Genomic DNA, 25,285 nt, shown 5'->3' with positions numbered 1-25,285 from the left:
TTTTGGATGTAATGGATGGCTCTCATCCAGCCGTTTACCACTGCAGGGACACAAATCCACTGGCATTTCCTCTTGAGCATTAGAAGTTACAACGCTTTATATCATCATCTGGCCCTATTGGAGCAATTCTGAAGTGATTGCTTTTTTGGAGCGGTAATATCACAGAGTCAAAAAACAAGAGTTCAGCTTTGGGTCATATCACAGAGATATGATAGATATGAGTTAGTCTCAGTGGTACGTTTCATATCTAAATATATGACTCATGATATTTTGAATCATCACAACTATTACACCAAATGTTTATTTCTATGGTGTGTACAAGCCCACTGAGTGACCAGAAAGTTCAACGGCTTTTTACTTAAAGAAGTCTTTAAGTAGTTTCCTCTAAATTACCAATATCAACAGCAAAAATGCAGTAATGTTCTTTGGAGCATAGCATTAACTAAAGAACAGCGCCATCTAGTGGATGCAGCAAGAAATGTGGGATTCGTGTTGTGTGACTGTTGCGTAAACCTTCAGTACGTACTGGTTTTACCTAAAACAGTATCTATTATACAATAGTATTAAAAAAGTATACGAAATTAAGAGCTCATATAGACAGTTGGGCCTCCTGCTGTTATTCTTATTTCGCGCCTGTTACATTATTACATTATCTTCAAGACAAAAAACAATATAAGAAGTATTAATCAATGCATTTCGTCTATTGAAGTGCTGGTTTAAATTTATTAACCAAATTTGTATAGAGGAGTATATAGGCCATTATGTCCAAGTTTTCCCTTTTTAACTTTGGGAAATTTCGACGTACTTTTGCTCAGTGGGAAGTGTGATAGAATTGTAGCAATCTTCACATATTTGACGTATGAAGCAAACTACGATGCATGCAAAATGTTCAGCGAAACTGATTTGTACAATATAAAAGTCCCTCTATCAGAGCAGTACTACTAAAACAGAGAAATATTTGGAAAGTGAGGTTAATTAATTCTGGGTTTTTGTATAAAATTCGCACAGTCGCTAATAATTTGTTTAAAATGGCACCTTAACTAATTAATAAATGAAGCAAATTGGTAGTTAATTTTAACATTACATATTTACAAAATAGAAGAGATAGCCGTTTATTTGTCAAAATAACTACACTTTGTAAATATGCTGGTTTTAACCAACTGTAGACAAAAAAAAAGCAATTATTCAAACTCGGATGCATAAAATCTATAAAAATAAATAAATGAAAATAAATAAATAAATAAATAAATAAATACATTTGAAGTAAATATATAATAAATAAAAGGTGTCTGAAAGTAAATAATGCAGATTATGCACATTTACAAACATTTTACCATTACGAAACATATTTCACAACGTTTAGCCAAAGAATACATTTTAATGCAGAAAGTACTCAAAAGTAGGATTCATTACCGCTATGTGATACTACTTTGATTCAAACCCGCACTTATCACAAAAAAAAGTTCAAACAATAAGCACACAGAGTCCTTGCCCTATATTGAAATTAAATTGTTGTTTGTACAATACAGGATACATCTGCATACATTGTCGTTTATCTCAAAGACGCACATATCGACATTATCCATATGTTTCTCGGCCATATTTATGATTCTGACTATACAATATTCTTGCAGGGGTCGAAGGGTCGAAGCAAGCGGTCTCTCCTTTCCCAAAAGAAAAAAAAAACGGAGAAGGGGGGAGAAAAAAAAAGAGAAAGGTCTACACAGGAAAAAAGGTGGTCCCACTCCGAGAACACGGTTTCCAAGCGGGCGGTCTCAATTTCATACTTTTCTTCTCGTATTGCTTCGTCTCTGTAGTGATACAAACAAGTTTACAACCATTAGTTCTGGACTCAGTATGTTTATGTTAGCACTTACCATTGAGATACTATCTTTCTAGCCGGATTAAAGTTTTAGAAATGCGGTAAAATGGAGAGAAGAGCAGAAACTGGAGTGAAGAGGCTGGCGCTGGGAATCTCGCCTTCTTCCTCCCACCATCGCCTGTAAGAAAATCCCTCTGAAAGGTAACTTTCAACTCTATTTGGACTTTAAAAGTTAACGCTTTTGGTTTTAAATGGATACCGTTGTCATTAAAACTACAAAATAAAGGAAACCTTAGCAATTAAGTTCGTGTTTTTTGACCCAGGCCTCGAGAAAACAATTGATTTGTGCTGGACGGGGAGTTTTTTTTGTCATGTTGGGGGGTAACGTTATGTCCGCTATATCGTTCACTCTCAAGCATTTTGACGATTTGTAAACGACTTTGTAACACGAGTGGCTCCGTTAAGGCCTGCAGCGGATAACGGAGTTGAAGCAGACTTTCTGAAGTTCGTTTTGAGCGATGAATAACTGAACAAGTGTCTCAGTTTAAGTCTTTGTGGGGGGCCCGTGGATTTTATTTTTTATATTTTTGGTTTGTGTTAAAGTCCAGTTGTAGTAGATCAGTCTATAGTTTAAGTGTTTGATAATATAAAGTCCTCAACTGATATGTTATGATACTACTACTAATATGATATACTAATATGGACCCGAAACTGTTTGATTACCAAAATTCTACAAAACAGATTTTTTTTTCTTCTTCATGAAAAGAAAGAAGCTCATACTTTTTGTGGGTCAGTAAAAAATGAATTTGTTTTGTATCTTTAGGTGGACCTTTTGGTCACTTTATGACGCATGCATTATATGTATAATAGTCTATACTAAGCAGGTTTCGTACTGAATTTAGGTATTAAGAAATGAATGCTTAAATTTTATTTAATTTTTTCAGATTTACTCTTGCAAATTTCACACTGACTGGATTTAAGTAAATTCTGGGCTGTTGTTCAGAGGGGTAACTGACTGTGGGCCTGGACGTGTCCCCTCGTGGTGTTTGCCGGTGTGGCACTGCACCGTGCACTGATTGGATGCTGCCTGGGAGCTGAGGATGTGCTGCTGGCACCAGGAAGGAAGGATTTTGATGTGATGGGGTGCAGGACGAGCAAAGTCCTCCCAGAGCCACCCGCTGATGTCCAACTTGACCTAGTCAAAAAGGTAGAGCCGCATCAGACTGATGTCTATAAAAACTTCATCAAAAGTGACAGTGGCGGGGAGAAAACAGGCTCGTCATCCCCTCAGGGTCAAAGCCAGGCTACTGCGAAGGTGAGCCAGTCCCCTCCTCCAGTTAACAGCCAGCCTGAGCCTGCTGACCCACATCGGAAAAAAGTAGCCAAATACAGGGCCAAATTTGACCCTCGAGTGACTGCTAAGTATGATATCAAAGCTTTGATAGGCCGGGGCAGTTTCAGTCGGGTGGTACGAGTGGAACACAGAAGCACACGGCAGCCATACGCCATCAAGATGATCGAGACTCGCTACCGTGAGGGCAGAGAAGTATGTGAATCTGAACTTTGCGTGCTGAGAAGGGTGCGCCACACCAACATCATCCAACTGATGGAGGTGTTCGAGACGGCGGAGCGGGTCTACATGGTGATGGAGTTGGCCACCGGCGGGGAACTTTTCGACCGCATCATTGCCCGCGGGTCTTTCACAGAAAGGGACGCCACGCGGGTGCTGCAGATGGTTCTCGATGGGGTGAAGTACCTCCATACGTTGGGCATCACGCACAGGGACCTAAAGCCTGAAAACTTGCTTTACTACCATCCTGGTGCTGATTCCAAGATTATGATCACAGACTTTGGCTTGGCCAGCACGCGGAAGAAAGGCGACGAATGCCTGATGAAGACTACCTGTGGGACACCTGAGTATATCGCTCCAGAGATACTCGTCCGAAAGCCCTACACTAATGCAGTAGACATGTGGGCACTGGGAGTCATCTCCTACATACTGCTCAGTGGAACCATGCCTTTTGAGGATGACAATCGCATGCGCCTGTACCGACAGATCCTCAAAGGAAAATACAGCTTCTCCGGGGAGGTAAGAACAGTGTGACCGCTTTATCTGTGTGCTGTGCTCAAAATGGTTAACCCAGTTTGGTGTTCCTGGTCAAAAAATGTAAAATTGCTTGTAAATCTCTCTTTATATCAACTTGTTTTCTTTGAATTAGTACCGGTTTAGGAACTGTTTGGTTGTAGGCTTCACTGATCTGAGCTAATGCACCTCCATTTTTAAGTGGAAATAAAATATGTTTGAAAACAATTTGTGGTTAATTTTGGCAGTGTTCACCAAAAAACTGAAATGCTCAGATCAATGAGAACTACAACCAACCATGAGTTCCAAAAAGAAATACAAAACCTGTGGTATTTAAAAGAAAACAAGTTGATAAAATGATTCTAAAATGATCTATTATTTGATTATAGTATCGCATATTGAGAAATTAATTTTTGAAGAGTACTGCAAACACCACACATGAAACAAAAAGAGAAAAATCCTAAAAAAGTATTAAAAACATTAAACATTTTGGGGGGAGAAGTTGTTATACAGTACCTTGTGAACAAAGTAGGATTTAGTCCAATGCATTGTATTACCATTTTCAGGAAAAAAAAATCCTTTCAGGGTAAAAGTGACCAAAACAAACACAAAGTCGAGGGTTAATATTATTATTATTCATTGTGATCTCAGAATAATATGTTTATATTGTACATAGTCTATATGCTATAAGTGTACATGAAAATATGCATGCAGAATCTTTAATAATGTTGGTAATCTGAAGTTAAAAATGGCTAGCGTCAAATAGATAATCATGGACTTATAGATTTGATTTACAGATCTTATTAAATCTTATAATATGTATTATTTCAAGTTGAATGTGCTTGTGTCTCACACGACACAACTAAAAGTCTTCAGGTCTCATACAGATAAAGCTTTTTTAAATCTTTTTACAGAGTTAAAGTTACAGATAGCCAAACTCAACATGTCAAAGCCCAAAGAGATAATTCACAGAGATAAAATCTTATTCATGATATATGTAAAAACTAATAATGGTAACGCATTGCATATGTGTACAAATATTCTGTGTAGAGTGGTGGGTCATCAGGACTGAAATTGAGAACCGCTGCTTTACAATACGTTTCTGTTTGTTAACTAAATGTGTCAACATGAAAAATAACCAATATAGCATTAAATGATTTAAATTTGAACATTTACACACACTTTATTTTAGGGTCCAATTCTTGCCATTAACAAACCAATAACTTTGACCTTTGTCTCAATAAAATGCTATTTTGCTGCTTATTAAGGTAGTTTAGGTATATGGCAGGATTATGGATGCAGAAAATAAGCGCAGCCAATATGTTAATAATAGGCATGCTAATAAACAACTAATTAAAGTGAGAAATGGTTGATTTCCAAATCAAAAGTTGTTGCCTATCTGTTAATATTATTTAATGGACATGAGCTAACATGAACTAACAATGAACAGTTATGTTTTTAATAAGTAACATTAAAAATGAATTGTTTGTTGAAGATAGGTAAGGCATTAACTAATGGGACCTTACTGTAAAGTTATAACCTAATAGCGTCTGTTCTTGCACTAGTTGCAGTTATGTATTTAAGAGCTATATATATGAGATTTTTATGAGCGATGTGGATCATGTATGTACAAAACAAGGGTTGCTGGGAGATTGAAAATGCAGATGTTTTCGATTAGGTATAGAAGTGCTATAAAGCATATTCTGATGTTACTTGGTTTTATTAAACCCAGTGGTATTTGTATGCCATGTTGTTGGACTCATTTGCATTGCACTATGCATTATGATTCATTTGTTTTTAGCTGACTGCTTTTGCAGACAAACAAGCTCTTATGAAATATATATGCTTTATATGTTATGCTGATGTTAATGTGCAGTATTCAATTTTAAATGTTTTAAAATTACTTGATGTTAGACTTTTTTCTCCTATCCAAAGCTGATGTGTGTAAAATACTTTCTTCTATGCCAGCTTGCTTATATTTGTGCAGAGACAAGTATAAGTAAGCATTCGTAGGTTGATTTCCCCGAAAAGTGTAAGCGCTGTGGTCTGTGGCACTTTCACCATTGCACTGTTTGTTTGAGCGGCCTGACATAGCAACATTGATTCAACAAATGGTTTGAGTTTGGGGCGGCACTACCTGTTTGTCCGCTGAGTGGCAGCCGGGGGGGAATTGGGGGTGGAATGTTTACTAGGAAACATATTCTTGCAGTTTTATTGAGCACAGACATTCTCAATATTTTTGTTTTTTACATAGAGAGCTTCAGTAACCAAAATGTAAATTTTAGAAGTTGGAAAAATTGCTGATGAATAGTGTACTTTGTACCACAATTGAAAATGTTTAAAGTTTTCTGGTAATTTGATTTTTATTTATTTATTTTAGTTAACTTAATAAGAAAATTCATGTCACTTATGAAGTAATTCATGTTTACACTCCTATAAACTCAGATCGACTGATTCCCAAACATTTTATTAGGCGAATCCCTAAAATGTTTGCTTGAAGTACACCCTGAGATTTGAGATCTGAAGGTAATGTATCTTAATTTAATGACACTTTCAGATTCAGATTTTGGTTAATGGTCAGATGGCATGTAAAAAAAACAAAACAAAAACACAGTCACATAAACTGTAGTTATCTGTAGTAATAGTTTAATTTAGTATATGTTCTTTCTCCGTTGGTGACTCCTTGGGGTTAGTTCACCCAAAAATGAAAATTAGCCCATAAATAACTCACCCTTAAGGCGTCCTAGGTGTATATGACTTTCTTCTTTCAGACGAATCCAGTCGGATTTATATTAAAAATGGACTTTGATCTTTCAAGCTGTTTAATGACACTCAGTGCAGTGAATCAGTCCAAAAGAAGTTAAATAAAAAGCACTCATCCTTAATAAAAAAGTGTCTCACACAGCTCCAGGGTGTAAACAAAGTCCTTCAGTAGCAAATCGATGCATTTTTGTAAGAAAAAAAAAAACATTTCAAACATAATAATCACTTTAAAGCTGCGGTAGGGAACTTTTGACGCTCTAGCAGTTAATAAACAGAACTGCTTGCGTCTTGCAGAAGAACATCGTAGCCGGAACTACTTCTCTCTGTTTATGTCTATGAAGAATCACAAAGGTACTGGGTTACTCCGCAGCGGTATCCCCGAAGCAATCTAAAATAGTCCGAATATAAACACTTATTATAGGTGCACCCTAGTGATTCAGGACAAGCCAAAAACACGGTTTGGAAAATGGATTCATGGTGTACTCGCTTATTATATACATTTTTCTACATTTTGAACACAAAGTTACGGACCGTAGCTCTGATTGGTTATTTTTTACCGGGAGCGATGGAGTTTCTGCAAATGGCAATAGGACCACTGGGAGGAGCCAGAGGAGCTTGATTTTTTTCACAGATTATCTGTCTCATATTCTACTGTCAGGACATAATGAATATTTTTTTACAAAAGTGCCCTACAGCACCTTTAATGTAGCTTGTGCTAACTGTTGTACACGGAAGCAGTTCTGGGCGGATGATGTATGAGGTTGACTTTGCGCATGCTTCGCTCAGAAGTGACAAACGTGGAAGCCCAGGGAAGAGATCAAAACAAAAAAATAGGATTTGTAAAAAAGAATGTAGGAGGATTTCTACTAGTGGTGGGCATAGATAATTATTTTTGATTAACCTAGATTAAAAAGGCATTCAGAATATGTGTGCTACCCAAATAAAATAATGACTAAAAGTAAGAATTTTAGAACTCAAGCCAGGTGGTGCATTAGACCAGGGGCTCATCTCCTGTTTCCAAAATGCATCACAATGTGCTTTTTCAAGGGCTTGAGAAAGTTGTAAACTAATTCCACATTGCACAAGGTGCAAACAACCTTACGCCTGTTACATACATACTCCGTCTGCAGTGCGTATGCGTTTCGTTTGTTTTACGCACCCATGTTAACGGATTCCAGTGTTCACGTGGTTGCGGTCCGTCAGTGCGTTCCAGGAGCGTTGCGTCTGCAGCAGTCCAGCGATCGTTTACGTACTGAGTAGCGGACTGCAAATGTGTCCTTTGTGAAAGCACAATGAGTATTAGCATATGCACGGCAGAAGGATTATGTGTGAAACAGGCATGTGTCTTGTCGAGGTTTCCAATGGGAAGCTTCTTAAAAAAAAAAAAATTCCCTGACTGGAGACTTTTCTTTGCTAAAGTAAGGAAACTTTGCTTCCTTTAACAAACTTTGGCAATGCCGACCCCATACGTCATCACAACAGTCTACAACTGTTGGCACAAGCTAAATTAAAGTGATTATTACATTTTGAATATGGATATTTTTCTTACAAAAACATATCGATTCGCTTCAGGAGGCATTTGATCACACCCCCCATTAATTTATGGGCTTGATTGTGTTTATGGGGTGCAGTCTAACATGGTTAATGCTTCATTTTATTTTTCACATAATTCATTATTCCACACTGTTCTGTCCCTTCTCTGAGATATGCGGTGATCATGTCCTGCTTTTATGAAGCCCCTCCCTCAGACATAGGCAATGGGCTCTGATTGGTTAGCTAACCCAGTGTGTTAAACCATCTCTAGTGCATGTCTAAGCATCCAGCTCCTCACATGTACTCCGAATGTATCGTAAACAGCGGCGTCTTTATTATAGCATATCAGTTTGAGCCCGATTTAGAAGCAGAACATATTATTGAAGAGGATCGTGCAGAACCTGTGCAAGCATGGCTTTTAATAGTAGGCCTATGTTTTTTTGGTTGTTGTTGTCTCAAACTTTTAGATACGTTGTTATTTGTAAATGCTACTGCTTATGTAAGCTTTTATTATACGGTTTTATCCTGATGCAGGATGCATGTGCGTCCATGTTTAATGCTTCTCATAGCTATGTGAAAATAAGGGTATAATTGGAACAGTTGATTGTTGGAGCTGAGCTGAATGAGAAAGAGAGAGGCAGGGGGTCGTGAGGAACAGTATTAAGAACCGCTGCTTTGGAACATTGATTTTGAAACTTGTGAATCCATTATAATCATTAGAAGACAGAATGGCGATTCAAATATTAATAGATTTTTACATGCACCTCTAGTTTTCTCTTCCTCTTCTCTAAAGCAGTGCAGCATGGTCTCATCCACTTTGCTGACTTTTCCCAGGGGTGGGGTTTATCTGGGTTTGTTATATCACAAACCCAGGAAGTAACTTGTTGTAGTCCCTACCAGCTTTTTTTTTTAGGCATTAAACTGCCAGAATTTTAAAAGACAACATCTCAGTTTGCATTGAACTTTCAGCTTTGTAACTTTGAAGATATTTTATGCTCAATCAGCAACATCACACACTAACGTTAAAAAAGTGAAATTGCAATCAACCACCCCTTTAAGGTCTTTTTGTGTGCCTTAAAACATAATATTACTGATTTCTTAAGGAGAGAAAATAAAGAATAATGATTTACTGCCATATGCTAAAACTGCATCATCGACTGTTTGATCCCACTCGTGGAATATAAAGCTGACATCAGTTTTAATTGGACTATTTTTATTGTTTTGCAAACTATTTTAAAATCATGAAAATAAATAAACACATTAAATGATACAGGAAATAAAAATAACCCTACTGTGTGTAAAGGTCACATCTTCATTTTCAGTAATTCATTTTCACATCAAATAAAGATCCACCGCTATGTCCAGCATCTCTTCAACATATTTTATTAAATTGTTCCGGGTCTCTTAGGAAATGATATTGCTCTGCAAAAGAAAATTAAGCTTAAAGGGGGGGTGAAATGCTCGTTTTCACTCAATATCCTGTTAATCTTGAGTACCTATAGATTAGTACTGCATCCTTCATAACTCCAAAAAGTCTTTAGTTTTATTATATTCATAAGAGAAAGATAGTCTGTACCGATTTTTCCTGGAAAAACACGAGCACCTAGAGGCGTGACGTGTGGGCGGAGCTAAAGAATCACGAGCGCCAGTAGGATTTTGTGTTGAGAGCATGTGGAAACTGTGACACAGATCCAGAGGCTGAAATTTAACAAGAGCAGCATCAGCAAAGGCTTCTCTATGTGGTATGTACTGAAACTGTATATATTTGCTTAGCGGTTTTGGAAAATGACTAAGTTCCACTTTGTCGTCTTTTTTTTTTTTTTTTAAGCTGTAAATGTGGAAAGTGCAGTTTGATGACAACATTGCATGTTGTTTACTTGATGTGCTTACGCGCCGATAGCTAAGTTAACAACACAGAGATATTTGAAGCAGTTTTACTCACCGCCTGCGGTTCCAACACACGATCGTGACCCTTTTTCGTTGGGACTGCATTATCCTTAAGAAATAAACGATGTGCAAATCCAGCGTCAACCTGGGCCTTGTTTGTAAAACAAGCATCTTCGAAATCCAGGGAACAAACACAAACACTTGCACAACTCCGTTGATGCTCTGTAAAAAATAAACTCCATCCACTGGTCCCTTAATGCTGTTTTTTTTTGGTAATCTGTGCAGGGTCTTGCCCTGGCAACCAAAAACACACTCCTTTTGTGACATTTCGCGACGCTCTCGCTGTGATGAGTGATTGTCTGTGCACAGCCTCTCTCTGCTCTGCTATACGGGAGCGCGCGCTCTTCCGGCAGACGCGCCCTTAGCACCCATATAAGGAAATTCCGCTCCATCTAACGTCACACAGAGCCATACTCGAAAAAAACTTATATTTTTTGGAACAGAAATACTCCTTCAAACGTACAGCTTAATTTTTGAAACTTTGTCCATGTTTAGCATGGGAATCCAACTCTTTAACAGTGTAAAAAACTCAGTATGCATGAAATAGCATTTCACCCCCCCTTTAAAAACAAACTTTAAAAACATTATATAGGTTTTTAAAATGCTCTTTTATAATATTTAAACTTTTACTCACTATTAAAATTGGCATCTAACTGAACTGGCATGGTGTTAAAATGCCAACCAACCACCTAACCACGCATTGCCTGGGAACTACAGTCATACCTTTGGCGCTGCATGGCATATATTAAGTGTCTGCGGTCTGGTGAGAAAAGCTTTTTGCCATGTACTCCATACCTATTAGCTTTAAGGTCATCTGTATGCTTTTGACAAATTTAGCCATTGGCAAATATTTCTAGTAAAAAAAAAAAAAAATACTGATTCGTCTGCTTTATACAAACTTTTGCCCAAGCAAATCCTCTCTAGAAGAACAACAGCAGTGTCCCACTGAAAATATCTGTCTATAAAGCGACTTGAGGTCATTGAGGCTTTCCCCCAGTCCATTCAGAACTGCATTCCTAAATAGAAATATTCCCCACAAAGACGCCATCTCAAAGGCAAAACACAACAGACTATGATAGCCCTGCCTCCTTCTGTCTGTCTGTCTGTTAATGTGCTCTGTTTCTATTCATCACAAAGTGCTTTTCAAACACTTTAAACCTTTGCCAACCCTTTTGTCTTTGACCTTGGAATTCTGAACGTGTTTATTCGCGTGCCTCTATTTATCATGTTTTGTATGCATGTTTTTGTGTGATTGCATGTGCTTGTATTTTGTGGAGTGTGTGTTTTTGTTAGCTGGACAATACCCAGCGCAGTCCTGTCATCATGTCTTATCCCGCAGTAACCCCCTGCATGAGCGTGTGATGTAAGGCCGCAGAGTTCCTGGCAGAGTGTGTGCGTCAGGGCCTCTCTGCTGATGTGAGTCACAGACAAGACGAATGTGGGCTTTACAGGGAAAAGCCCTGGAGGAGTCATGCTAACCAACAAAAACCAAACCATGTTTTGTTTTCTCTATTGTTATAGAGCCGCTAGTGTTTGCCCAGTTGTCATAACATAGCAGGACATGCACGGCTAGCCGGAAGAGAGAAAAATGAACTTAAAGTAACTAGTTTGTACATTTCGCATGGCAGAAACCTTTATGTATTGATCTAGCCAGTCCTGGCACAGGTGATGCAGTCCAGGGAGTGTGCTTGCTTTCTCTTTTACTGAACTGGGATTATGCTTCGCAGTGTCCGCAACAGAGTCCTGCACGGGTCCATTTTTGGAGACCCGCGCCCGCCTGTACCCGCAAAATTCAGCACCAGATCCGACTCGTCGACCGTGATAATATAAAAATGTAATCCGCACCCGCCCAGACCCATTAATATTTGGCCCGTTATCCGATCCGCGCCCATGATAAATCACACATGCTAAAATCATTCCAATTAAAGTGCTTTATTTTTTTTATCTCGCACCTCTCTCAACATCACAACAGTGTCATTAATGTGCTAATGAACGAAAGTGTGTTTTGTTTTGCGCCATTCAAGTAGCCTACCATCGACACCTAAATAGGCTATGGAACCTGATAACTATACGCAAATAGACCTATTAATAATAAAAAAAAAGAACAACAAAAAATACAACCTGTGCCTGTCGCTCACAAACTATTAGTTTACTTTTCCTTAAAGGTGCTGTAGGGAACTTTTGTAAAAAAATATTTTTTACATATTTATTAAACCTGTCATTATGTCCTGACAGTAGAATATGAGACATATAATCTCTTCCCAGTGGTCCTATTGCCATTTGCAGAAACTCCATCGCTCCCGGTAAAAAATAACCAATCAGAGCTGCGGTCCGTAACTTTGTTTGTTCAAAATGTAGAAAAATTTATATAATAAGCGAGTACACCATGAATCCATTTTCCAAACCGTGTTTTTGGCTTGTCCTGAATCACTAGGGTGCATCACCTGAATCACCTATGTTGTAGCCAATTTTGATGTGTTATGTTTTTTGTTGGTGGTAAGTTGCATGGGGGTGACGTTCTTCCACCTGCACACTAGGGGGCATAGGCATGGCATTATGCTAGTTGTGGAGGCTATATGATTAAGACACAGGTGAGCCAGCAGGACGATCAGGAGAAGCCACATAGTTTTTCAACCGTGCATGCGTGCAGGTGGTTTGATCATGTTCAGCTATTGGCACTATGTTTAATGTTGTATATGGATGAGCTCAATTGACATCAGTAATGCAAGCAGCAGTGTTTGTAAGTAATTATATTCTTCATTGAATAAAGTGTTAATCGAGTGCCATGGGAGACCTGATTTCTTGCACCATTACGCGTTGGAGACGACTTCAAATTCCCTCAAATGTTTTTTTTTGTGGTACGATCGCCATTACATTAAGTTGAAAAACTTCGCTTCAATGGACGGATAGCAGGGATGTTGGAGGGCAGAAGCACAGCACTCCAGCTGATTCTAATGATTGAACACCGACAGGTGAAATTGGACGCTGAGAAATGAAAGTGGCTAAAAACAACGCTGGAGAATAACGGTAGGATTGTTTTGGAATTGTTATAAGTTGTGTGGAAGAGAGTGGACTTCTCACAATCAGGATATAGGTAAATTCTGTCTCAATTCTAAAATAAAGTCTTTGGCAGCTTGTCTAATCATCATAATGAGTAACGTGGACTTGAATGCACCTGTCAATCAAGGTGAAACGGAGAATGAACTTGGTAAAAGACCAGTTAAACTCACTGTTAAAGCTTTGGAAGAAAAAATAATATTACATCAAAAGGAAAGGAACCTTAGGATAAAAAAACTGTATAAACTAAGAAAGGAAGTTGAGCAATGGATGCTTTCAAAACCCAATGTGTCTGAGGTACAGATGACATATGATACCTTTTTAAAATTGAGTGTGGAAACAACAGAGTTGCATGAATCATTGAAACCTTTGTTACCAAGTGAGGAAATGTCAAAACAAAATAAATGGTTTGAAATCGAAATGAACAGTAATACAGAAATGATAAAAAGAATTGAAGGGTGGTTGCTTGACTTCAAGGAGCAATGCAAGGGTGATGAAAATGATGGTGGTGATGATGTTGTTGATGGTGAGGTTGATAACGCTGTGCAACATACAACTGTGATCACTGATGAGATCGGTCCAAATGACAGTATTTCTAATGTTAATGAAAAACGGTGTACATCAGCTTCTTGCTCCAGCCATAGGTCTTTAAGGTCATCAACCTCCTCTGCGTACCTTAAAGCAGAGGCTGAAAGAGCCGCTCTTATTGCTAGGGCAGCTACCCTAAAAGAAAAGCATGAACTGGAGGTACAGGAGGAACAAATTAGACAAAAGAAGGAGGTGCTTGAATTGCAAAGTCAAATTGCTGCTCACACAGCGAAGGTTACGGTGCTTAAGTACAGAGGTTCTGATGTGCAAAGCTCCAGTGCACATTCTGATGGAATGAATTCATATCTGAAAAGGTCAGAGTACAAATCCTCTCTTAGATCCTCTGCTATGGAATTTGTTCCACAAAGTTCAAGCTATCATTTCAATCATCCACCAAAAGGAGGCAGTAAAGCCTCAGTGTCAATGGAAACATGTCTCAAGGATTCAAGCCATCAGTTAAATTATCCACCAAAAGGAGGCACTAAAGCCACAGTGTCAACTAAGGCACGATCTAAAGAAACCAGTTTTCAACAAGGTGGAACACAGGTTCATGCTCTGCTTCATAAACCTCAACAAACCAATCACACCACATATCATACACCGGAAACGGCTATGCTTTCCACGCAGGAGTCCATGCAGCGTGATGGTTTAGTGCAAACCAACGTGGAACAACAAAATTTTCTCACTATTATGCAAAGGCAAAACGACATCACTGCTTTGCTAGTACAGCAGCAGTCTTCACTATCATTACCCCCAAGGGATATACCAACCTTCGATGGAGATCCTCTCGAGTACAGAGCATTCATTAGAGCATTTGAAAATGGAGTAGAAGGAAAGGCTGCTAGCAATCAAGATTGCTTGTACTTTTTAGAGCAGTATACCAAAGGACAACCTAAGGAGCTGGTCAAGGGCTGTCAACACATGCCACCTGAAAGGGGGTATCAAAGAGCTAAGACACTTCTTCAGAAATGCTTTGGAAATGAACAAAGAATTGCCACAGCTTACATGGAGAAAGCTCTGGGATGGTCACCAGTGAAAGCAGAAGATGTCAAGGGCTTGCAAGCCTTTGTTTTGTTTCTACGGGTTTGTTGTAATGCAATGGAGGACATTAGCTACATGACAGAGATGAATATGCCATCCAATATGCGTGCTATAATTTTGAAGCTACCATATAAACTGAGGGAAAGGTGGAGAAACACTGCTTATGACTTGCAGGAGAGGCACTGTCGTCAAGCAGGTTTCAGTGACATTGTCAGTTTTCTTGAGAGGCAAGTATCTATTGCCTCTGATCCACTCTTTGGAAATATTCAGGATGCATCCATCTTACCATCAAAATATCATGTTGGCCATAAAGTTCCCCATGTTCGCTTCAAGGGAAGGGGAAGCAGTTTTGCTACCTCTGTGGAAGCTGTTACTACTGGAAACACACATCCAGTCTTAGAAGAGAAAAATTTAACCAAGTCAACAAAGGTGACGTGTCTGCTGTGTGAGGAGGGTCACAGATTGGAGTGTTGCCCCAGACTAGAAAATAAGCTGCACAGAGAGAAAATAGATTTTCTAAAGGTGAAAGGTGTTTGTTTTGGGTGTTTGACTGTTGGACACATGAGCAAAGACTGTCATAAACGTCTATCTTGCAAGTTGTGTAACCTGAAACATCCTACCTGCCTCCATATTCATTCAAAGGAAAAGGAAATCAAATTAGAGGACACACACCAAGAAACAAGTCATGTAGTTTCTCCTAAGACTTGTGGCCATATAGGGGCCGGTGTGCAAGACTGTGTTTTGCCAATTGTGCCTGTACAAATCAAGGCTGTAAAAGGTAGTAAGGTGCTGAAAACCTATGCATTTTTAGATCCAGGCAGCACAGCCACCTTCTGCTCTGAGCGACTCATGAGGGAACTAAAGGTGAGAGGAAAAAATGCCAAGATCCTGTTGAGAACCATGAGTCAAGAAAAGTTTGTCGACAGTCATATCATCTCAGGACTGGAAGTATCTGCACTCAATAGTAATACTTTCTTTGAATTGCCTGATGTATTTACACAATATGTGATGCCTGTGACTCGTGATAACATTCCACGACAAGAAGAGCTAAGTGCCTGGCCACATTTACACTCTGTGGAAATTCCTGTCATCAATGCGGATGTGGATCTATTGATTGGAACCAACGTTTCAAAAGTAATGGAACCATGGCAAGTGGTAAACAGCAAGGATGGAGGACCTTATGCTGTCAGAACCCTATTGGGATGGGTTATTAATGGACCACTAAGAGGAGGCAATGAGACTGGAAGTAGCTACCCTACCAGTACAGTCAATCGAATATCTATTGCTAACATAGAGGAACTGTTGGTGAAGCAATATAACCATGACTTTAATGAGAAATTAACAGAGGAAAAGCCAGAAATGTCTAGAGAAGATGTCAAGTTTATGGAGATCATGAACAGTTCAGTTGAACTCTGCAATGGTCATTACTGCATGAGATTACCTTTCAGGGAGGAAAATGTTATCATGCCCAACAACCGTCATGTTGCTGAACAAAGGGCCCTCTGTTTGAAAAGGAAATTAATGAAAAATGCTACCTTTAAAGAAGAATATACTCACTTTGTGAGTGATGTCATAAATAAAGGATATGCAGAAAAGGTGCCAGAAAATCAAAGGAAAGGAAAAGAAGGAAAAGTCTGGTACGTCCCGCATCATGGCGTGTACCATGCAAAAAAGGGAACGTTGCGGGTAGTATTTGACTGTGGTGCAAGCTTTAAGGGGATGTCGCTCAACAGTCAGCTACTTCAGGGACCTGATTTGACAAATTCATTGCTTGGAGTTCTGATTAGGTTTCGTCAAGAAGTTGTAGCAGTGATGGCTGATATACAGGCGATGTATCATCAAGTTAAAGTGACAAAACAGGATGTTGATTTTCTTCGCTTCCTGTGGTGGCCAACTGGCGAATTAACACAACATCTTACTGAATATAGAATGATTGTTCATCTGTTCGGTGCAATATCATCACCCAGCTGTGCCAGTTTTGCCCTAAGAAAAACCGCTGAGGACAACAGGGCAAAGTTTCCAGTACACGTGACGGACACGATCAAGCACAATTTCTATGTGGATGACTGCTTGAAGTCCCTACCTTCAGAAGCAGAGGCCATAGCCCTGGTAAGAGATCTGACAACTGTATGCCAGTCAGGGGGGTTTCAGCTGGTGAAATGGATTAGCAACAGCAGGTCAGTGTTGGAATCTATTGATGTGGAAAAAAGAGCTAAAGAAGTGAAACAATTGAATCTCGACAGAGATAATCTCCCTGTCGAGAGAACACTTGGACTGCAATGGTGTGCAGAAACTGACACCTTTAGGTTCAAAATGGCAGTCCAGGAAAGACCACTGACAAGACGAGGTATCTTGTCTGTAATAAGCTCCGTGTACGATCCCATTGGATTTTTAGCACCCTTTGCTTTACCTGCCAAGTTGATGCTGCAAAATCTCTGTAGGTTGAACTGTGGTTGGGATGATCACATTTCCCCAAACTGCCAACTACAGTGGGTAGGGTGGCTAGAAGATTTAAGAAAGCTTAGTACATTTAGCATACCAAGATGCATTAAGCCAAAAGATTTTGGACCGCTTACCAGTGCCCAATTACATCACTTCTCTGATGCCAGCGAGGACGGATATGGTACAGTATCATACCTGAGGATGCAGAATGACAAGAAGAAAATTCATCTTGCCTTTATTCTAGGAAAAGCAAGAGTTGCTCCATTAAAGAAAGTGACAATCCCAAGGATGGAACTAACTGCTGCTGTGCTTGCAGTTCGAATTGATAGGATGTTGAAAACAGAATTGCAGCTGGAGTTGGAGAATTCTACTTTTTGGAGCGACAGCACAACTGTACTGAAGTACATTAGGAATGAAACAAAGCGTTTTCATACCTTTGTGGCCAATAGGATCTCAACAATAAGAGAAACCACTGCTGTTTCACAGTGGAGGTATGTTGATACAAAGCAGAATCCTGCTGATGAGGCTTCACGTGGGGTAAAAATTGAGTACCTGCTCACAGGCAGCAGATGGATCCATGGCCCAGATTTTCTTCTAAAGAATGAAAGGGAATGGCCTGTTAACATTGTGGATTCTGTCTCTGTCAGCAGTGATGACCCAGAGGTCAAAAGAGAGGCTACAGTTAATGCTGTAGTCATTAAAGATGTCCTAAATGTAACAAACACTGTCAACACAGATGCACAGAATTCAACAAATCAGTTGATAAATTATTTCTCTTCATGGAAAAGGCTAAAGATTTCAGCTGCTTGTTTTCTACAGGTGAGAAAGATGTTGCTGCTGTTAAGTCAGAAGAGAAGAGAAATACAAGCTTCTGTGTCCAGCAGTGGACTTGATATAATTCAACAAAAGAACAAAGTGGAAAAGGAGATGCAAATATTCAGAACCACACTGACTGGTCAAATCATGTCCCCTGAAAATCTTGAAACCTCTGAAAATGCCATCATTCGATACTGTCAATTAGACCGGTTCAATGAGGAAATAACTGTTTTGAAAGAGGGAACATCTGGAGTGAAGAAAAGCAGTCATATTTACAAACTTGATCCAGTATTAGAAAAGGGGCTCTTGAGAGTGGGTGGAAGGCTCAGTAGAGCAGCAATGCCTGAGGGCATGAAACATCCAGTCATTTTAGCTAAAGACCAACATATCTCCGCTCTCATTCTTCGCCACATTCATGAGCAGTTAGGACATTGTGGAAGAAATCACCTGCTTTCTCGACTTCGTCAGCGGTATTGGATTACCAGTGCAAATGCTGCTGCTAGAAAGATTATTTCATCTTGCGTCATTTGTAGACGCTTTAGAGGGAGGCTGGGTGAACAAAAGATGGCAGATTTGCCAAAAGACAGAATTCAACCTGACCTCCCACCATTCACAAGTGTGGGTGTTGACTACTTCGGGCCTTTTGAAGTGAAGAGAGGCCGCAGCTTTATAAAGCGCTATGGTGTTATCTTTACCTGCATGGCCAGTAGGGCAGTGCATTTGGAAATGGCATATTCATTGGATACCAGTTCTTGTATCAATGCACTGCGCAGATTCATATCTAGAAGAGGCCAGGTATCGCACATCAGATCAGATAATGGAACTAATTTTGTTGGTACAGAACGTGAGCTAAGAGAGGCTCTGTCTGCTCTTAATCATCAAAAAATTCAAAAGGCATTACTTCAGTCAGGAGTGAAATGGAGCTTCAACACTCCTACTGCATCACATCATGGTGGAACATGGGAACGAATCATTCGTATGGTCAGACAGGTGCTGAACTCAGTCCTTCATCAGCAAAGTATGGATGATGAGGGATTACAGACTCTTTTATGTGAGGTGGAAGCCATATTGAATGACCGTCCAATCACTAAATTGTCAAATGATCCTAATGATCTGGAACCCTTGACCCCAAATCACATCCTCTTGTTGAAAGGCAAACCTGCACTCCCACCTGGGCTTTTTGAGAAGAGTGATTTATACACAAAACGACGTTGGAGGCAAGTTCAGTTCTTATCGGATCTCTTCTGGCACAGATGGATCCGGGAGTACTTACCTCTGTTACAGGAACGACAACGGTGGTCTAAGGACAAGAGAAGCTTCATCATTGGAGACATAGTCATTGTGGCAGACTCTACTGCCCCTCGTGGATCCTGGATGTTAGGGAAAGTACTGCAGACCTTTCCTGACCCACGGGGACTTGTGCGGTCTGTTAAAGTTCAGACCAAATGCAACATTCTGGAGAGACCAGTCACAAAGATTTGTCTTCTGCAAGAAGCGGGATAAAGATTGATGTATACATGGACATTATGAACTAAAAGCCCATATGTGCATGATGGATATTTTATTGGCTCCATTGTTTGTATGGTGTTTAATTGTTACATTATTATAGAGTAACAATCAGGGGCCGGTGTGTTGTAGCCAATTTTGATGTGTTATGTTTTTTGTTGGTGGTAAGTTGCATGGGGGTGACGTTCTTCCACCTGCACACTAGGGGGCATAGGCATGGCATTATGCTAGTTGTGGAGGCTATATGATTAAGACACAGGTGAGCCAGCAGGACGATCAGGAGAAGCCACATAGTTTTTCAACCGTGCATGCGTGCAGGTGGTTTGATCATGTTCAGCTATTGGCACTATGTTTAATGTTGTATATGGATGAGCTCAATTGACATCAGTAATGCAAGCAGCAGTGTTTGTAAGTAATTATATTCTTCATTGAATAAAGTGTTAATCGAGTGCCATGGGAGACCTGATTTCTTGCACCATTACGCGTTGGAGACGACTTCAAATTCCCTCAAATGTTTTTTTTTGTGGTACGATCGCCATTACAACCTATAATAAGTGTTTATATTCTGAATATTTTAGATTGCTTCTGGGATACCGCGGCGGAGTAACCCAGTACCTTTGTGATTCTTCATAGACATAAACAGAGAGAAGTAGTTCCGGCTACGATGTTCTTCCGCAAGACGCAAGCAGTTCTGTTTATTAACCGCTAGAGCGTCAAAAGTTCCCTACCGCAGCTTTAAGGTATTGTGCAGCAAAGAATATCGTCCACAGTCCCAGGTTTAAATTGGTTTCTCCATTCTTGAATTACTAATCTATCTGTGGAAAAGTCTCTCTCTCTCGCAGCGCTGTCGCACTGTCGCAGTGGTGGTGACGTGATGGGTCAAATGTCATATGGTTGATGCATATGTGTAATGGTAATTTATACATACAAATATTGCACATATTTTTCATCCACGCTACTACCCGCCCGCAAGGAGATAATTATCCACCCACATCCCCGCCCGTGAATTTTAGGAATGTCAAAATCCACCCGTTTCAGCCAATTTTATGCGGGTATCTGCGGGTACACGACCCGTTGCAGGACTCTAGTCCGCAATATTGGCTATTGCTATAATCGACTGGCCTTTGTTTCTTTAATACTTATTGAAATCTATGTATTTCCAGGACAACATAAAATGAAAGCTGGTTACACATCATAATGTTAGTTAACTTAAATTACATTTTTGAGAAATCCGAGAGCTTAGACAACAATGTAACTGAAATGTTCCAAGGCCCAGAAACGTAGGACAATATTAAAATAGTCCATGTGACATCAGTGGTTCCTCAGAGTTTTCATTTTTGGGTGAACTATCCCTTTAATGAAATGGTTATCCAAAATATTCATCTTTAAATACAGAAATCAGCAACTATTATATTATATGATATAATCGTTCAATTTATAACATATATTATGATTAAATTGTTATTGTTTCAGTTTTAATATGTTACAAACTATGAATCCTGACTTTTTTCAGGATTGATTGATGAATAGAAAATTCAAAAGAGCAGTGTCTCTTGAACTTTCTATTGATCAGAGAGTCCTGAACATTTTTTATATTAATTTTTAATGTAAGAAGAAAATATTTATTAAGCACCAGATTGGTGTATTAGAATGGTTTCTGAAGGATCATGTGACACTTACGACTGAAGCAATGGCTAATAATGATTAAGCTTAGCCATCAATAATATTTCACAGTATTACTGTTTTTACTATATTTCTGATCAAATAAATGCATTTATAGTACGCTTTAAAGGTCAACCTTGATGAGTTTCTTTCATTTAAAACATTAGAAAATCTTACCAGTCCCAAACATTTGAATGATAGTTTATATATATGTTATTAGCTGGGTTATTACATGTTGTCATGTACAGTATACATAAGTGCTGCAACTTTTAAAATTTGTCATCAATTTATTTCATTATTTTTCCTCTACACTGTATAAAAAAACTTTATAAAAGTCTTAGAATCTTTTGAGAATGTCTGAATATTTCTAAGCTATATTCTGTTCTCTTCTGTTTTCTGACAGCCATGGCCAAGTGTTTCCAACCTTGCTAAGGACTTCGTTGACCGTGTCCTCACGGTGGATCCCAGTGAGCGTTTGACTGCAGGCCAGGCACTTAAACACCCTTGGATTGTCAGCATGGCTGCTTCCTCCTCCATGAAGAACCTGCAGCGGTCCATTTCCCAGAACCTCCTGAAGAGAGCGTCATCACGCTGCCACAGCACCAAATCAGCACAGTCCACTCGCTCCAGCCGCTCCACGAAGTCCAGCAAGGCGCGACGCGTTCGCGAGAAGGAGCTGCGAGAACTCAATCGCCGTTACCAGCAGCAGTGTAATGGTTGAGAGCGAGAACCATGACTAACAGAACAACAAACATCAGAAAGAGCAGAACAACATTTAGCCTCAATTTAGACGTCAGCTTCCTGCTCCATCACCACAGAGCCAATTAGCAGAAAACCTCCTTCTAAACTTCATTCATTTTCTATTTTTCTGCTGTTTCTCTCTCGTTCATTACCTTATATGTGAGTGTTTTATTTATTTATTGTTGATGTATTTTCATGTGTATGTTGTCTTTGAAATTTATCCCCTTCAGCCTTTTACCTGATTGTATCTGTTGAACAGAATTTTACAAAAGTTCCAGGAAGGACTAAGAATACACCTTCCTGATTTTTGCTGTGAATTATGTTACCCACCCGGGAGATTGCTCTTCTGATGGGGGAAATATGCTGTTTATTCATTATTAGCAACAAATCACATGACCTTGTGATAGTTTATTGTTCCTTAATATCACTTTGAAAATGATGGAAAGGTAAGAATAGTTGGTAATTGCTTTTTGAAGTAACCACGTATATATCACATTTGTAATGATACACACATTGTAATCTCTTAATATTGCGGCTGGTTAGTTATGAGCCTCAAAGAGGTTAGTTCACACAAATCTAAAAAAAATTCTGTCTTCGTTTACTCCTGAAAGGAGCAGAAAATATATTTGGAAGAACTTTTTTTTTTTTTTTTCAAAGAGTCCAGTCAGTGGGGTTCAAAACAACTGTATAGACTTTATTTGTATGGCCAAAAAAGATTTTCATAACTTTCTTTCATATTATGTAGAAATGAAGAAGTCATACAGGTTTAGAAATGACTTAAGGAATAATAAAAAAAAAAGATAATTGCAACTCTTTATCTCACAATTCTAACTATATCTCCCAATTTGCGCTTGTTTTATAACATCTAAATTGTGAGATAAAAAGTTGCAAATTCAGACTTTTTTGAACTTATATCTTTATATTAAAATGTCATTCTATGCCAGAAACAGGCTTTCGTATGAAGGTGATAAAAAATTGACTGAAATCAGATTTTTTTCATTTTTTTGTATCAAAGAGCGCCACGTTGCCCAATATCTGTTTATCCTGAATGGGAAACAATTGTCCCTTCTTCTAGCCTTTTCTGCAACCCTACTAACATGGACCCTAATGTTAATATCAGCTGTAAAAAAAACCCGGTTGGAAAAATACACAGAAAAATAGTCCAAGACTTGGCTTTAAGTCTTTAGATTTGGTCAGTGAACGAACCTACCGTGATTCTTGACTTCTTCTCTTGGATCTGTCTGTACATGTGTTGTAGTAATTAATCATACTAACTGATATTGATTGCTCTCTCAGCATGGGCAGCCAGTATCGGGAAGCCCTGAATCAGAATCGGTTACTTTCTCTGTCACCAGCTGTTGTGCCTTGAGCAAGGCACTGAACCACCATGAAGGCCTTTTGGCAGCCCTTTCACTCTCACCCCCCTCTGATAGAAACTAGTAGAGATGTGCCAAAGAAATTCCTGTGTGCCTGTATTAACAAGGAACATTTGGTGAGATCTGAAATATGATTCCCCATGAAAATAATTACTGTTAAAACTGTGATGACATGAGGACTTCTCAAAACATCTTCTTAAATCTGTTCTTTGTTTTTTTATATATATAAAATATTTGATCAAATAATTAAGGTGAAAAGGAATTTGTGTATTTGAGTTGTGTCCCGTTTCACAGCAACTGCCTTGGATTTGTTTTACAAGTAATAGTACGATCACATTGGAAACAGTATTTGAGTACAGAAATATTCTTGTTTTTGGTTTCTTACACATTCTCTCACTTTTAAGCTTGTGTGACTTTTTGGTTACATTTATTGGTTAAACTCAACCATTTTTGAGGGTTCACATGTGAGTATTAAGGCTGTCATACATGTTCATTTTAATTCAGTAGAATCCGCTAAAATATTTTATTAGAAATAAAAAAAAGACTTTGGGAAGACCACTGTTTGTATATGCCTTTATACCCCAAATATTTTTCTCTCAAGAAAAAAAGCTATTTTATATGTGCTTGTTAAAATTAATCTGATCCTCTAGCATGCCAAATTGAGAAAAGAAAATGTTCTTAAAAGTGCAAAAATATATTTTTTATTTAGTGTATCAACAACATTAATGTAAGGAGTGTTTGTTTGTAGCTGCAGTTGAAATAAAACTGCAACTGTTGTCCATTTGTTGAATTCAAGCCAACACTGTCTCTTGAAAGTAAGTGTTTCATTCCTTCTTATTAATTTGAATAAAGAACAATTATAGAATTCTTTCCAAATAGTGAAATCATTAATATTTCATATAATAACAAATGTCGCGACATGGTCTTACTTTCATGAATATGTCTGTACCTATTTGTTCAACTCTAGGAAAATCTATCCTAATTGAAGATTGCTATACTATTTGAACATAAACAATATGATTTCCAATGCTTATAAACTATGATACATTTTCCTATGGATGGGACACAATTTAGTCATGTTAGTCACTGTTATCTTTATAAAACAAGATGTTTTCACATTGTGTAAACGGTTCTACTGCTGTGTGGGATTTGACACGAAATAGTGATTCAGTGGTGAATTTAATAGTCATGACGTCAATTTGGAGGCCAACTAGTTTCTGATTTATGATTAAAATAAGGTCTGGTAAAAAGAATAGCCAATCCAAAAATTGTTGGATCATTTGCTCACACTCATGTCATTACAAATCAGTATGACTTCCTTCTGCAGAACACAAGAAATATACTTTGAAGAATGTTGGGAAGTTGGGAACCAATTTCCATTATGTTGAGGGGGGAAAAAAAGAAACATTTATTTAAAAAGCTTTTTTCTATGTTCCAGAGAAGTAAGTTATGAAATACTAAATAATGACAGAATTCTTATTTTTAGGTGAAGTAACCCAATATTACTTGAAAAAAAAAAAACTTTAAGCTAAACTAGTCTATCCTCAGATATAAGACAGTATATTTGGAAGCCAATGTTTTTAAAACATAAACAGCCTTCTTTACTGGAGAAAATACAACGAAAAGTCAACTTTGTGATGAAAAGATAAAACAATAGAACATCACAGAAAATTCTAATGGTTACCACTACAAACACCATTACAAGCCTAAACAACCCATCAACTTTTAACCATTAAAACCATTAAAAATGCTTTTCTGTAGAGTGTTTTAGGAAATTTTCCATTAGGATTAATTGGTTTTAACAAGCCACCAACAGAAGGTGACCAATTACCAGTAGAGACCCACAGGGTCCATTACAGTTTCCATTAAATTAAGTCCCACTATATCTAGTAAAACCATTACCAATTT

General features: G+C 38.6%; 1 protein-coding gene across 1 annotated transcript; it reads left to right on the top strand.

The window, feature by feature from the left end:
• Window positions 1–1,686: 1,686 nt before the first annotated feature.
• LOC127977800 (serine/threonine-protein kinase H1 homolog) lies at window positions 1,687–24,247 on the top strand. Its single transcript, XM_052582936.1, has 3 exons — window positions 1,687–2,023; window positions 2,767–3,911; window positions 21,664–24,247. The coding sequence occupies exons 2-3, from the start codon at window positions 2,961–2,963 to the stop codon at window positions 21,979–21,981; spliced, it is 1,269 nt and encodes a 422-aa protein (XP_052438896.1). The 5' UTR covers window positions 1,687–2,023; window positions 2,767–2,960; the 3' UTR covers window positions 21,982–24,247.
• The last annotated feature ends 1,038 nt before the right edge of the window (window positions 24,248–25,285 follow it).

Source organism: Carassius gibelio, chromosome B18 (genome assembly GCF_023724105.1).
Source record: "Carassius gibelio isolate Cgi1373 ecotype wild population from Czech Republic chromosome B18, carGib1.2-hapl.c, whole genome shotgun sequence".
Classification (NCBI taxonomy): Eukaryota; Metazoa; Chordata; class Actinopteri; order Cypriniformes; family Cyprinidae; genus Carassius; species Carassius gibelio.
Note: the sequence above shows the minus strand (reverse complement) of the source record. Positions and strands in the feature narration are given on the sequence as shown.